This window comes from Triticum aestivum, chromosome 2A, assembly GCF_018294505.1.
Source record: "Triticum aestivum cultivar Chinese Spring chromosome 2A, IWGSC CS RefSeq v2.1, whole genome shotgun sequence".
In the NCBI taxonomy this organism is placed as follows: Eukaryota; Viridiplantae; Streptophyta; class Magnoliopsida; order Poales; family Poaceae; genus Triticum; species Triticum aestivum.
This window is the reverse complement of record NC_057797.1, coordinates 637850875-637865282: the sequence shown is the minus strand read 5'-3', so window position 1 is coordinate 637865282 and position 14408 is coordinate 637850875. Positions and strand designations below refer to the sequence as shown.

The 14408-nt window shown below is 43.8% G+C and overlaps 1 protein-coding gene across 4 annotated transcripts; it reads right to left on the bottom strand.

Annotated features, from left to right (window-relative positions):
* Nucleotides 1–1219: 1219 nt before the first annotated feature.
* Nucleotides 1220–14025, bottom strand: LOC123189933 (uncharacterized). 4 transcript variants are annotated; one of them, XM_044602457.1, is made up of 7 exons: nucleotides 13846–14025; nucleotides 11361–11444; nucleotides 11107–11268; nucleotides 3235–3524; nucleotides 2152–2234; nucleotides 1900–1928; nucleotides 1220–1598 (listed from the first exon to the last, which is right to left on the bottom strand). In XM_044602457.1, exons 3-7 carry the CDS (start codon nucleotides 11136–11138, stop codon nucleotides 1529–1531), a joined length of 504 nt encoding a protein of 167 aa, XP_044458392.1. In that variant the 5' UTR covers nucleotides 11139–11268; nucleotides 11361–11444; nucleotides 13846–14025; the 3' UTR covers nucleotides 1220–1528. The 4 variants fall into 4 exon arrangements, with proteins under 4 accessions (XP_044458392.1, XP_044458390.1, XP_044458391.1 ...); XM_044602455.1 differs by having other exon boundaries at nucleotides 3235–3466; nucleotides 13846–14006; XM_044602456.1 differs by lacking the exon at nucleotides 1900–1928 and having other exon boundaries at nucleotides 3235–3466; nucleotides 13846–14005.
* Nucleotides 14026–14408: the final 383 nt, after the last annotated feature.

The window sequence follows — 14408 nt, the reverse complement described above, 5'->3', positions numbered from 1 at the left end:
CAGCCCACTCCCCACTTCCCGCCGACGAGCAAATGGCTGAGAGGTTCCCCGGCGACGGCGCGGCGGCGAACGGCATCGCCCGCCGCCATCTCCAAGAGCTGGAGGCACGCCTCCTCTATGAGGCCGAGTATCCGGCGCCCCCGGACATGTGTGTGCCGGGGGCGTGGAGGCTGAGCGCCGGCGGCATCCCAGTGCCACCGGTGCTCGAAGGGGCGGCACGGCAAGCCGAGATCGTCCGCATCTGCTTGTCCTTGACGGAGGAGCAGCGAAACGAGCCGAGGTATGCCGCTGACAGCGAAACGTTGTGGACGATGTACTTCAAGCGCTGCCGCCAAGAACAGATTGCCTCCGCCAATGGCATCATCCCCCGCGGCCGCCTCAACGCCGACGGGCGGCGCGAGTGGTGGGGCGTGCTGGGCCGCACCCTCGAGGCCGCCCTCGACCACATCGAGACCGGCAACGTGTCGCGCCTCGAGTACCCACCGTGGCCGTCCTTCTCTCGCCGCCATGGCAAATCCTGGACGCCGCGAAGAATGAAGCCAGGGACGTCCTCCTCGTCGGGCTCAGGCTCGCTCTCCTCCGGCTCGCCGGCGCTCCGCCCCGTCAAGCCGGAGCTGGAGGAGACACCGCTCCGGCTAGAGATGGGAATGAAGACATGCAAGGATAGAGATCGAATTCTCATCTTGTAGCTCCTTCATATTCGTCCTAATATCTCTGGTTGCGATCTTGAAGAGCTAGGGAGCGTAGGCCTTGAGAGGGTCCTTACTGCTCCGGTTCTCATGGCAGAATAGCAACTTCTCTCCATTCCCGATGGTGATGGTGGTCCATGCCCTGAATAAATCCATGTTGGCGGTGGAGGTCAAGTTTGGCCGGTGATCTTTCTTGTTTCTTTTCGTTATCAAGGTTTTTGCATGCTTGGCCCTTAATCAATCATCCCTTGTATGCTTTTTCGAGCTAGTTTCTGTATAAATCGAGCCAACTATATATATTATTCTTCAGGAGCACGGCGAGGTTCGGTCAAAAGAGAAAAGGTACATCATGAGATCTAGAGTGCTCAATTTCAGCATGGGCAAACCCCACGTCAAATTCAACAGCAGCTAGATCCCAGATGTAAACAGACGTATATTTCACTCAAAGAAAACGATGTATATAACTCCGCTAGAGAGTGGTTTTCCCATCCAAAGGCTTCTGTCTGAAAGATGCATGAACCAGGGAGCACTCCAACGTTATGACCGCAGTTGCACATATAAAAACAATACATTGTCGTCCATAAACCTTCTGTCTGAAAGAAAAGGCTGAGCAAACTATGGTATACCCCTGTCTGAAGATAATTGATTTTGGGGAGTGATATGCTACTAGTTTCTGGTAGCATCAGCTCTACGTTTTTGGAGACAAAATAACAATAGCAACCAGTGTAAGATGCACACTGGAGACCAAACTAGTAAAACAAGGAGAAACTGGGGCTTTGCCACCTCAATCGGGAAAGCACAAACTCTTCTGTAATTCTGTTTGTGATCTCATTCTATTTCTACCATAGTAACTTTGTACTGTTTGAAATCATCTCTCCATGGCCTGAATTGGTCGTGATGCGCAATATTCTACAAAGAAAGGGAGTAGATTGTTAGGGACACAGGTCAGTAAATTCAGTTGGCCTAACTAACCAAATAAGGGGAAATGTAATATTGCTATGGAATTGGCCATTTGTTAGGGAAATCCATCTCTCTTTTTTTGCGGGGAGGGAAATCCATCTATATAAGAAGCTGCCACATGCTATTAACAATCAAGCAATATGAAGAAATCACATGGTAGTTACTCCGTTGTGAACTAGTTTTATCTTTTGCAAAAAGTGAACTAGGTTTATGCCATGATTTTTCAAAATTAGCAACAAGAAAAACTCACACTGATGCACCGTAGCTGTTAGTACTTTGCTGCAAATAAATTCATTAACTACGATTAGTACTGTACCAGCGTGATCTTTAACAGGTCAATATTGGTCTGCCTCCATTAACAAAAAATAATCTAAACAAAAAGAAATAGATTTGCTCTAACTGGGAACAGATAAAAAAATGCATTACTCCGTTCTTTAACAACAGGTGGAGACATTATTGGTTATTAACGAAAAAAACAAAAAAATGCTATGAATGAGGTTACCTCCATCCAGAAGAAAAATCCACGCAACAGAGCTAACTGGTTGGGTTTGCTGGTGCTTTCTACACGTACTTGTTTCGCAAGATCTGAAGTTAAATACAATAAAACGTGTTGATTAATAGTACGACATGTAAGAATAAGTGTTTCTTGAACAACCGCATAGCAGATTACTTCAAACCAGATACCAATATGATTTGCTGTTACTTTCTCGTCTTATTTGGAAAGATAACTTCTCAAGCAAAACATAGTCATTTATTATAGCAAATAAAATAAACCTGCTAGGAATTTATTTTGCACTCCCATCATGTTGATGACCTTTGGACATGCGCTGAAAGCTAAGTTACTCAGTTTTAATTCAACACAGCGCATTCGTCATCAGTATAGTTCTCCACAACAAACTATTTCTATTTCAGGTATTTGGCAAAATTGCTCCAAAATCCTCTCACAGGAAAGCTGGACTTCTGCGCCAACATGTTGTGTTGTGTAATTGCTCCACAACCACTTTTCTTCTATCAATTTATTGAGATGCAAGCTTTGTATTTTATCAAAGAAGAAAATAAGAATTACATGAAAATTTGCGCAACGCAATTACGAAAATTCCACAATGCTTGTTGTTCCGAAGTCCTGCTAATTACCTAAGGGTACAGCGTATGTTCACCATAGATTCAAGCAATCCGTCAGCAAGATATTTTGGACATAGATTTAACAAGCTTGTAAACCAATATATCACCGAAAAAACACAATGTTGACTTGCAAGTTTCAAGGTTCAAAAGGAAATGACAATTGCGAGCAAAAAAAAGGGCAACCTGGTGCATGTAGCTCCCGCTTGCGCAGGGTCCAGGGAAGGGTCCGACCACTTGCGAGCAAAGACAACCACAAATTGTTTCTTAAATAACAAGGCAGAGTGTTCATTAGGCAGCAAAAATGATTCTGATCCTATAATCATTATGCATAAAAGTTACTTTAGCCATGTGGTCGCAATAATTCCCAGAAAGATGTTTCAACATAAAAATAATAAGGGGAATAGTACATAACAGAAGTCCAATGAACAAAAAAAGTATGTACGTAGTATGAAAGCAAGCATACCTGGGTGACCATCAAAATATGATGGTTGCCTTTCATGTTCAGAGTTGTAGTACTTCACGCCACCGCGTGTTTGCCTTTTCATTGTTGCCGGAGGGCGAGTCGTAGCCTTGTCAAGCAGCGTATCACATTCTCCCTGGCTAAATGGTTTGCGGAGAAGACGCATCAACTTTTCCTTGAATTCAGAATCTGGCCTCTCCATGATATGGGTTGGCCATACAACACCATGTAATTCCTGTGACACATGTGGTAAGCAATTCAAACTATTCCAAGAAAAACACACCATGTAATTCCTGTGAAACAATGAATTACCACGATTCATGAGTATGTTGAATATGAGAATTATTGTTTAAAAATCTCTCATAATAATAACTAAAACCAGCAATAAAATGAAATATTTGAAGGATCATTTAAACCCAAATATTGTTAACCGAATCATATACACTTTTTCAGCAAATATGCTATACATAATATGGTATGTACTATGTATGGCTAATTTTCCATTACTTTGTCAATGTTAATGTTAGTGCTCGCCTTTACCATTGGAGAAACTTGTTTCCTTTTTGCCATTCCTGAATTCACACGGGCTAGGGCTAGGCTTCGCAAACTCGCGCTGAGTCCTAACGTGAGTGTAATGTTGCAGGTATCTGGTGGGAGTATATGTCCAGATTTCCGTATTCAACGGACAACTCTCTTGTCATTTATGTGTATATTCACTCATAAATAGTACATCGTCAAACATTTGTCATAATTTGTCCAAAGTTGTCTCAATTGCATCAGAAACTACCTATTTGTTGTCACACCCCAAATGACTGGTGTCGTGGCCTTAAATTCTCCATGGAGCATGGGAAATAACTAAGCAAACATATAACGGTATAAGCAAGTGATAACTTGGCAGCAGAGGCCATGGTAGGAACCCTATGAGACCAAATGGGGAATGGATCAAAAGCTAATCTACCATGAGGAATTTCCAAGAGTGACATTATAACTTTATATGTTGACAATTGGGTCAGAGCTCTAGTACTCGGTAATTAAGAAGATGCGTACCCAGCGAGGTCCAAAGACTCAAACTTGGGTGACTGCAATTGTTTCGAAGTCGAGTCAAATCTCCACCCTGCCGGATAGTTGACTACTAGTTAGGCCTTCTAGACAAGGGATTTAGGAAGGAATGATGAAGGTTTTCAAGTCATATAGTACATGTTTAGGATTACTTTTAGTGAGCATTACACATATTGGCATAATTTGAGCGACACAAGATGAATAATGAATATGTATCTCCGGGGCTAGGGTTTACGACACTTGGGTTGTGCAGTAACTTTCTTGTACCTTAGAGTGACATCTTACGGAAGTGCAATTGTATGGGTAGATTTAACGGGATTTTTTTTCTCGAATATGCACAAGCATGTGTATCACATATTAAAGAAGAAAGGCAAGATGGCCCATCCATGTCCACGGTATCGCTATATTATGCTTAGAATGCTTTGCACTCCACATCTACCCTTACCCTTAGCATGAAAGTGGACTACTCGCTCTGAACCCACCTAGTCAACGCCCCAAAGAAGGGGTCTACTTCTTCTTTTAATATACCGGCCTGCCTCCACACTTGACCCTCAGTAATCATCCTACTTATCACATGTTGTATCGAGGGTGTTGCTCCATCAAACACAATTGCATTTATGTGCTTCCATATTTCCCACATGGTCAAGGTGAGAATGGCTCATATGTCTCTTGGTTTGTGCCCAACACCAACCACGCTGACGCACCATTTGTCAAGTATGTTGTTTGTCGACAGTGCCCACCTTGGCATGCCTAGGGCTCTACAGATTTCCCACCAGACAGTTCTCGCAAAAACAGTCCATGAGAATGTGGTTGATTGTCCATCTTGTTGAGCACAAAACAGGCATGTATCTGATGCGGTAGTCCTCTCCTGGCAAGTCTGTCGGATGTCTAACTTCTGGTCCTCAGGGCTATCCACGTGAAGAGGATACCCTTGGCCATGTGCAGCCTTTTCGTACTGGGAAGGTTTGGAAGGAAACAACCACTCCCAAATGCAAGCTTTCTGGTTGGCTCGTGTTGCATTGTAGAATCCTGATGACGGCGAATCTGGAAAATAGGATTTGCCCCATAGCCCGGTTTCACTTACAGCGACTAATGAGACACAGTGCCACCTTTGCAAGGATTGTCCCTTCTCAGAGGTATGGAAGGTGGTGAATGCCAGGACTGCTATGTGTCCCAGATGATGATGAAATGCCCTGATCAATCTGTCAACAATTTGTGGGAGGAATACCTGGCTATCCCTTGGGAGCAAAGTTTGAAGGTGCAAAACAGGAATTTGATCTAACCCTATGGAATGCCTGGAAAAATAGGAATCACCAGGTTTTCAATGGACAGAGAATGATTTATCAGGTGGTGGCGCACCTACCCCTAGCAGATATCCGTGCAAAATTCTTGTAGTTACCTCCTTCACGAGTAGTCCACATGCCTCAACTATACTTCCCAAAATAGTCGCTTGTAAAAGCAGTTGTAAAACAACCATGTTCTTGTAATTGAAAGGCGGCGCTATTGCCAATTACTCGAAAAAACTACCATATCCAATAGACTTCTAGATAGTCTGACTAGGCGCTTGTAAAATTCAAGAACCAACATATCCATGGAATGTATCCGAAGAATTCCAAACAACAAGATAAAGGAAAGTATTTTGAATAAAGCAATCTATTTTGATTCTCCCAAAATAAACGTTACTCTAAAGTCTACTTATGATCATTTTCAGGTGGACTGAGCATAAGTCGAGCAGATCTCCGAAGTTGTGGCTTTCTGTTGTCAGTCTGGAAGTGCGACAAAAATCAGGATCACATATTAATTCATTACTTGAAACTTTGAGAGAAGAAAAAGGAAACCACACGACTATGTCATAAAAATGCTGATAAGGAACATGAAAATATAATCATATGTCAAATCTGTTTGGCTACTTCTAGATACTGCTGTTGTGGCCTAGTATTTCTTTTCTTTTCTTTATCCTACCTATTGTTTTCTAGAGTCTTCTAGTTGTGAGTAACTATGAGTAGAATGGTGAACCTTAAATAATGTTTCTAGAGTATTCCAGCTATAAGTAGAAGTATGTGAAGGCTTCCCAAAGCCCTAAAAATAGAGGTCCTCACCTCTACTTTGTACCCAGACTATGTACCCCTACCTATAATAGAACTTGTTGTTCTTATCTAAGATCTTGGAGTAGATCTTGTGCCCTAGGAATTCTGGATTGAACTCTTGCTGCCCTATCAGCCTACATTCGCCTCTAGAGAGTTATCTAGCGCAGCACGTTGAAGTTGTTCCTTCAACACTTGTGATGTACACATTGTAGCAGCAAGGTGGAGTTGCTCCTCCACGACCTTTGTGCTGCTTCAGGTGGTATCAGAGCCTCGTTGACCCATAATCGTTCTTGCTGTCCTCTTCGAGAGCAAGTTGCAGCAAGCAATGGAGCAATTGGAGAAGAGGATGGATGCTGCTGAACAACAAATCAAAGAGCTGCGTGAAGATCTTAACAGGAGATTTGACCAGCTGGTTGAGATGATAAGAAAGGGTGTCCTCCCTGCTACCAATGAAGTAGATTCATCTAAAGAAGAGGAAGATGTTCATCAAGGAAGGAGAGGTAATCTTGGAGCAAGACCGCCACAACATGTTGTTCAACGTGCTTAAAGAAGGCCAATTTATGTTGAAGCTTCTGAAGGTGAAGAATATGATGATGCCCTTCAAGAACCAAATCTCTACGCATATCGGAGAGCACCCAACCCTACATATGCAAGAGATACATACAAGGTGAAAGCTGATCCCAAGTTTTAATGGAAATGTTGACATTGAAGGGTGCCTGGATTGGTTATATGAAGTGGAGACTTTCTTTGAGGTCATGGAGGTTCCGGAAGATCGTAGAGTTCCTTTGGTCGCATACAAGCTGAAAGGAGGAGCCGGTGCATGGTGGCATCGCGTTCAAGAGGAGCGCAGGCTGAGAGGAGAACCTCGTGTTAGAACTTGGCGACAAATGAAAGGCCTCTTGAAAGGGAGATTTTTGCCCGCTGATTATGACCAGATCCTATTTATCTAATTTCAAAATTGTGCTCAAGGAAATAGGACTGTTTCAGATTACACGGAGGAGTTTCTAAGGCTACAAGTGAGGTGCAACCTTGCTGAAACTGAAGAGCAACAAGTTGAAAGGTACATCAATGGTCTCAATGATGCTATTCAAGATCGATTGATGATGCAACAAATCTGGTCCGTTGATCAAGCACAAGCTCTAACCTTGAAGGCCGAGAGGTTTGTGAGGATGAGAAAGACAACTAAGGCTCCATATCCTCCATATCCTCATAACGAAGGCTCATCTAGGAGCCAACCTAATAGTGGAAGAAAAGGCCACTCCACCAAAGACAAAACAGCCCATCCCGAAACAAACTAGAAGCAAGGGTAAGGCAAATGAAGGCCCAAAGTGCTATAAATGTGGTAAAGAGGGACACATATCCAGCGGTTGCCCACTAAGGAAATTTGTTAACACAACTATCCATGATGGTGAAAGCGATGAGGAAGAATATGAATCTGAAGATGTAGACGGACAAGAGGTTTGTCAAGAAGAAGGTGAAGAGGTGGTATGTGTGATTCAGCGTGTCCTATGTTCCACACCACAACTCGATGATACACAACGGAAGAAAATATTTGAGAGCAAATGCACGGTGAATGGTAAGGTATGCAAACTAGTGATTGATAGTTGCAGCTGCGAGAATCTTATCTCCCAGAAGTTGGTGGACCATTTAAAGCTTGAAACCCATGATCATCCAAATCCCTACACTATTGGATGGATCAAGAAAGGAGTGAATATGAGGATCACCAAACAATGCAACCTGCCACTTTCTTTGGGTAAGCATTATCGCTCAAATGTGTTGTGTGATGTGGTTGACATGGATGCCAGCCATGTTCTTCTTGGGAGGCCTTGGCAATTTGATGTGGATACTACACACAAGGGCAAGGAAAATTCTTACTCTTTCATTTGGAACAAGAGAAGGATCATTATCTTACCAAACAAAACCGAAGGTAATACCTCTAAGGAGGAGGGGAAAACTATGTTAACTATCTCCCATACCTCTCATGAGTTTATGGAAGACTTGAAGGAGGCAGATTTGTGTGTTGCACTTGTTGTAAAGGGAGAAGAGCACCTGACTGTTGAAATTCCAGCAAAGGTACGTGGTTTATTGGCAGAATTTCAGAACATACTTGGGGAGCCACATGGCTTGCCACCGATGAGAGGAATTCAACATAGAATTGACTTAATTCCGGGAGCAAGCCTTCCTAATCTTCCACACTATCGAATGAGCCAAGGAGCATGATATATTGAAGGAGAAAGTGGAGGAATTGTTGCAAAAGGGGCACATTCAAGAAAGTATTAGCCCATGTGCTGTACCAGCCCTACTCGCGCCAAAGAAAGATGGATCTTGGCGCATGTGTACGGACAGTAGAGCCGTTAACAAGATTCCCTATTCCCCGTCTGGATGATATGTTGGATCAGCTTAGTGGAGCAAGAGTGTTCACAAAGCTAGATTTAAGAAGTGGATATCATCAAATCCGTATAAGACCCGGGGGTGAATGGAAGACCGCCTTCAAGACAAAGGAAGGGTTGTTTGAATGGCTAGTCATGCCATTTGGACTCTCAAATGCACCAAGTACCTTTATGCACTTAATGAATCAAGTCCTTAGACCCTTCTTATCCCACTTTGTTGTGGTCTATTTCAATGACATCTTGATCTATAGCAAGGATGAGGATGAACACTTTGATCACATTCGGAAGGTGCTAGAAGTACTAAGGGAAAATGAGCTCTACGTCAACTTGAAGAAATGTGTTTTCCTGCAAACACAACTTCTTTTCTTAGGATTCGTCATAACATGTGACGGCATTCGTGTTGATGATTCTAAGGTTGAAGCAATCCGAGAATGGCCAACTCCTAAGACCATTTCTGAGGTAAGAAGCTTTCATGGACTTGCAACTTTCTATAGGCGATTTGCGAAGAATTTCAGCACTATCATGGCACCAATTACCGAGTGTTTGAGGAAAGGAAGGTTCCAATGGACAGAAGCAGCTGAAGCTAGTTTCAATGAGATTAAACAAAAGCTATCACAAGCTCCTGTCTTGGTACTACCTGATTTCAACAAGATTTTTGAGTTGGAGTGTGATGCAAGTGGAGTAGGCATTGGAGTTGTCCTATCTCAAGAAAGGAAGCCCATTGCTTTCTTTAGTGAGAAGTTAAGTGAAGCTAGACAGAAATGGAGTACCTATCAGCAAGAATTATACGCCGTTTTCAGAGTATTGAAAACTTGGGAAGTCTATTTGCTGCCTAAAGAGTTCATTGTTTATAGCGACCATCAATCCTTGAAGCATTTTAGAAATCAAAAGCATGTTGACCGCATGCTAGCAAGATGGGCAGCATATCTGGAGAGGTTTAACTATCTCATCGTGCATAAATCTGGAATAACTAACAAGGTGGCCGATGCTTTGAGTCGTCGTGCATGCCTCTTGACTTCTTTTGAAGCTGAACTTCCGGGCATGGATCAAATAAAGGAGTTGTATGAGGGTGATGAAGACTTTGGCCATGTTTGGGTAAAGCACGCAAGGGGCCAACCATTAGGTGATGACTATTTGATGCAAGATGGATATCTCTTCGAAAATGGTCGTTTGTGCATTCCAAGAAGTTCTCTACGTGACAAGCTGGTTAGAGAGCTCCATTCAAGTGATCTTAGTGGCCATGTTGGACGGGACAAGACTGTCTCTAGCCTGGAAGCTCGCTACTTTTGGCCACAACTAAAGAGAGATGCTGGAAAGTTTGTTCAGCGATGCCCTATATGTCAAACCTACAAAGGCCAAGTCCAGAACACAGGGTTATACATGCCTTTGCATGTTCCTGTCGCTCCATGGGAGGACATCTCTATGGACTTCATCTTGGGCTTGCCAAGAACAAGACGAGGGAGTGATGTTGTGTTTGTGGTCGTGGACAGATTCTCTAAGATGGCTCATTTCATTCCATGCCGCAAGACAATGGATGCTCATCATGTGGCAAACCTATTCTTTCGGGAAGTGGTCAGACTTCATGGAGTTCCAAGGTCCATCATCTCAGATCGTGATAGCAAGTTTCTTGCTACATTTTGGCTCACTTTATGGAAGCAATTCAACACTGAATTGAAATTTTCTAGCACTGCTCATGCACAAACAGATGGACAAACGGAAGTGGTGAACAAGTTTTTGGGTAATCTGATCCGTTGCATTTGTGGAGAAAGAAAGGGGCAATGGGATTTGGCTTTATCTCTTGCAGAGTTCTCCTACAATAACTCCAAGCATAGATCCACTGGAAGGAGCCCTTTTTCCATTGTCTACACTAAAGTTCCATCACATGTGGTGGACCTGGTGAAGCTGCCATCAAGGGGAAACTCAAAATCAGCATTGTCCTTTGCTGATAATTACACCGAGTTATTTGAAGAGATTCGCGGCGCTTTGGAAACACAAAATCAGAAATATAAACAACTTGTTGATTGCAAAAGGAGGCCAAAATCATTCCAAGCCGGTGATAAGGTGATGGTCTACCTCCGAAAGAGAGGCTGCCTTTAGGTGTTTAAGGGAAACTTAGGCAGCAAAGGTATGGACCCTTCTCTATCGTGAGGAAGATAAATGATAATGCTTATGTGATAGATCTTCCAAGCGATATGGGTATCTCCAACACTTTCAATGTTGCGGACTTGACTCTCTACCATCCAGAAGAAGCGCTCTATGAAGATAACTCAAGGGCGAGTTCCAAACAACCAGGGGAGAATGATGAGGAACATGAAAAAAAATGCATAGGAAATTCTTACCGAAGCAGTACGAGACTCGGCATTTTGTACATTACTTGATTTCCTTTTCCTCTTCACAATATTCAGTGTTTCCACAGGCAGCTCCTTCGACGGCTTCCCTTCTTCCTCCACCAACTTCATCTTCTTAGAACCATTTTTGCGTCCATTCTTCTCCTTCTGAACCTGTTTGCACATGTGTATGTAACATGTGCTTACTCTGCTTTAGGCACACGACATCATATTTAACTAGAGAGGGGAAACCGAAATGATTTTACCTTTTGCGGATGCGTAGTGGAATCGCGCACACGAGATTTCAGCGCAGGCTCACCCGTGGTGATCACCACCACCTTCTCCTTCCCCTTCTCCAAAAAAAATATATTATATTTAGCAAAAAATCTTTTTGTTTTAGTTTGAAATGCATCTCCTCTTTTGTACATTCTTAAATCCTAAATGGGCTACTTACTGAGACAAGGTATGTTAAATACTCCATAAGTGTCTATACTTTTAAATATTGATACCAGTGACCCCCGGATTAATTGCTGATAAATATACGCCATGCTCCTAAATACTTTTAGTTTTCACATCCTTGATGTTAACATTTCTTTACAGTTTCAAAATATTAGGAACGGGTTGTAATATGAAGATATTATGTAAGAGAAAAAAATACAACGTAGAAAAAAAATAGTTCTATTTAGCCAAAAATGTGCTTTAGTTTTAGTTTGAAATGCATCTCTCTTCTTTAGTACTTTTCTTTGTTCCAATGAACAAGGTCCGCCCGCAATCCAAAATTCAACTTTGACATGAATGCCCCTCTATATTTAACAAATATATACAGCAACTTTCATTTATTCAGAACTAACGTGATTTAAAATGCGATATTGTAGTCTTCGGACATGTTGCAGGAAGCATCAATATAAGCTAGACACATTGGTACAAGATATACACTACTGTTCTAGCATATTGATAGACTCTTATGTGGTACAAGATACATCTACCGACAACCACATATATAAAGTTAAAAGACAGAACTCTACTAAAAAATAGTGCAGGCCGGGGGAAACATAAAGGCATAGGAAATTCTCGCCGAAGTAGTGCGAGACTCGGCATTTTGGACATAAGTTGATTGCCTTTTCCTCTTCACAGTATTCAGTGTTTCCACAGGCAGCTCCTTCGACGGCTTCCCTTCTTCCTCCACCACTGAGTGATGCATAGTGGAATCGCGCGCACCAGGCATCAGCGCAGGTCTACCTATGGTGATCGCCGCCACCTTCCCCTTCCCCTTCTCCAAAAAATAATTCTTTTTAGCCAAAAAAAATCTTTTTGTTTTAGTTTGAAATGCATGTTTTCTTTAGTAGTCTTAAATCCTGACTCGGCTACTTACTGAGACAAGGTATGTTAAGTACTCCATAGGTGTTTGTACTTATAAATATTGATACCAGTAACCACCAGATGAATTGCTGATGAATACATGCCATGCTTCTAAATACTTGTTGTTTCAGACATGTTGTACAAAGCATCAACATCAGTTAGGCACATTGGTACAAGACATAATATATTACCGAAAATTCAATGTGGCTCGTACTATCATACGGTATCATTATCTGAGCCATTGGTGCCCCTCAGGATATATGCCCGCAGCCATATTGAGCATTGTATTGCTTTTGGTGGCAACAATATTGAACACTGGCACTGTTGCTTGTCCGGTGTCCATGAATGCAGGGACCGGGAATGGTCTTGTACGGTCTTGTTGCCCCGCATTTTTCCTGGACCGGAGTCCACGCACAACCGATCTGCTGCTTTTTGCTGTTTTCCGTCTGCTGCTAGAACTGTGAGGTCAAGGGGGCCATTGGTGCCGGGTTTTTACAGTCAGAAGAAATATTGTGGTTGTCCGTTGGCTTTGCGGCAGCCCTTGCTTAGCCAGCTCTTGATACTACCTAGCAGAGTATGATATTTATGTTGTGTAGACTGAGATTGTTTTCTACAAAAATGGATGCTCGCTATTTATCTGTGTTTCTGCACAGAGTTCTAGTAGGTGCAAATTATCCTTGACCTCACATTCTAGCAGTAGACTTTTGACAGCACACCGAAAACAGCTAAAACCACAACAACGACATGGATTCAGTTCAGAATTTTCAGGGCAACATCATTTACCTTCAGTTCGGAATTCTTTTCTCGTGCCATCACAGCGATTCAGTTCAGAATTCTTTTCTGGCGCCATCACAGTGATTCAGTTCAGAATTTGTACGGGTGAATTTTCCAAAGAAAAAAAGTATCCCTTCACTCGCAATGCACTCTAGGATTTTTCTTGGCAGCCAAAAATGCCAATGGCAGCCATGTGGTGACACCTTTCGCAGCAGCATCAGTATGCAAATCTAGCAATAACACCTTTTCAGTTTTCTACTTGTCAAATCGAAGCCTAATGTCAGCTAAAACACAACCAATGCCTCTTAATCCAGCCGGGCACTCGCGAATCTGGTTTCACTGCAGATTCCCCGGACTCCGCCCGGCCGCGTCGTCCAGTCCGCCGCTCCTGTAATGAGCAGTCACTGACGATTCCCGCAGGCCCGTCGCTCCCCTGCTCCCAATCTCGCTTCTCTCGTTTACATCGCAGGCCGCCGCCCCTACCCCCTCCGGGGATATTGGCAACCCGCGCCAAAAAATCACGGGATCGGACGAGAAAGAGAACACGCCGCTGGCTAGCACACACGGTCACCGCAGACCGGTCGCGGTAAAGAAAGATAGGGGGATCCAAGGCCTCACCTGAACACCGGAACGACAGGAAAATCGGCATTGCCGCCGTCGCCCTCTCGGTTTCCACCTCCATTTTGGCCTCTCTGTCACACTCGACCCACCCAAACCCAGCGGCACAGCGCTCCTCGCAGATGCAGAGATCCTCGCAGATGGGGGTCATTCGGGAAAAAATTATTCTGGACCATGGTCCAAGTGCGATGCACATCCTGCACTGTACCACCGGTCCATCCGCATTCCATTCCATTCCGTTAGAGCGTCTCCAGTCGCGCCTCCAATAAACCCTCCCACACGATTTTACCGCGCCGCCGCCAATAAAATCAGCTCAGTCGCGTCTCCAGTAGCCCGTTTTTTGTCGGCTTGGGCCGAAACTGACACCGGCGAACCCTGGCCGAACCCGGCGCGCTGGGGGCACCCGGGGACGCCGGGGCGAACGGTTTTGGCGGAAAGAGCCGCAGACCAGTCGCGTCAGTGAGACGACACCTCGTCTTTCCCAGCGCGCCTCAGTTTTCCGCGGGGAATCAATGACAAGGCTGCCGCCGGTCAGCCTTCCATTGATTCCTCACGGGCCGGCG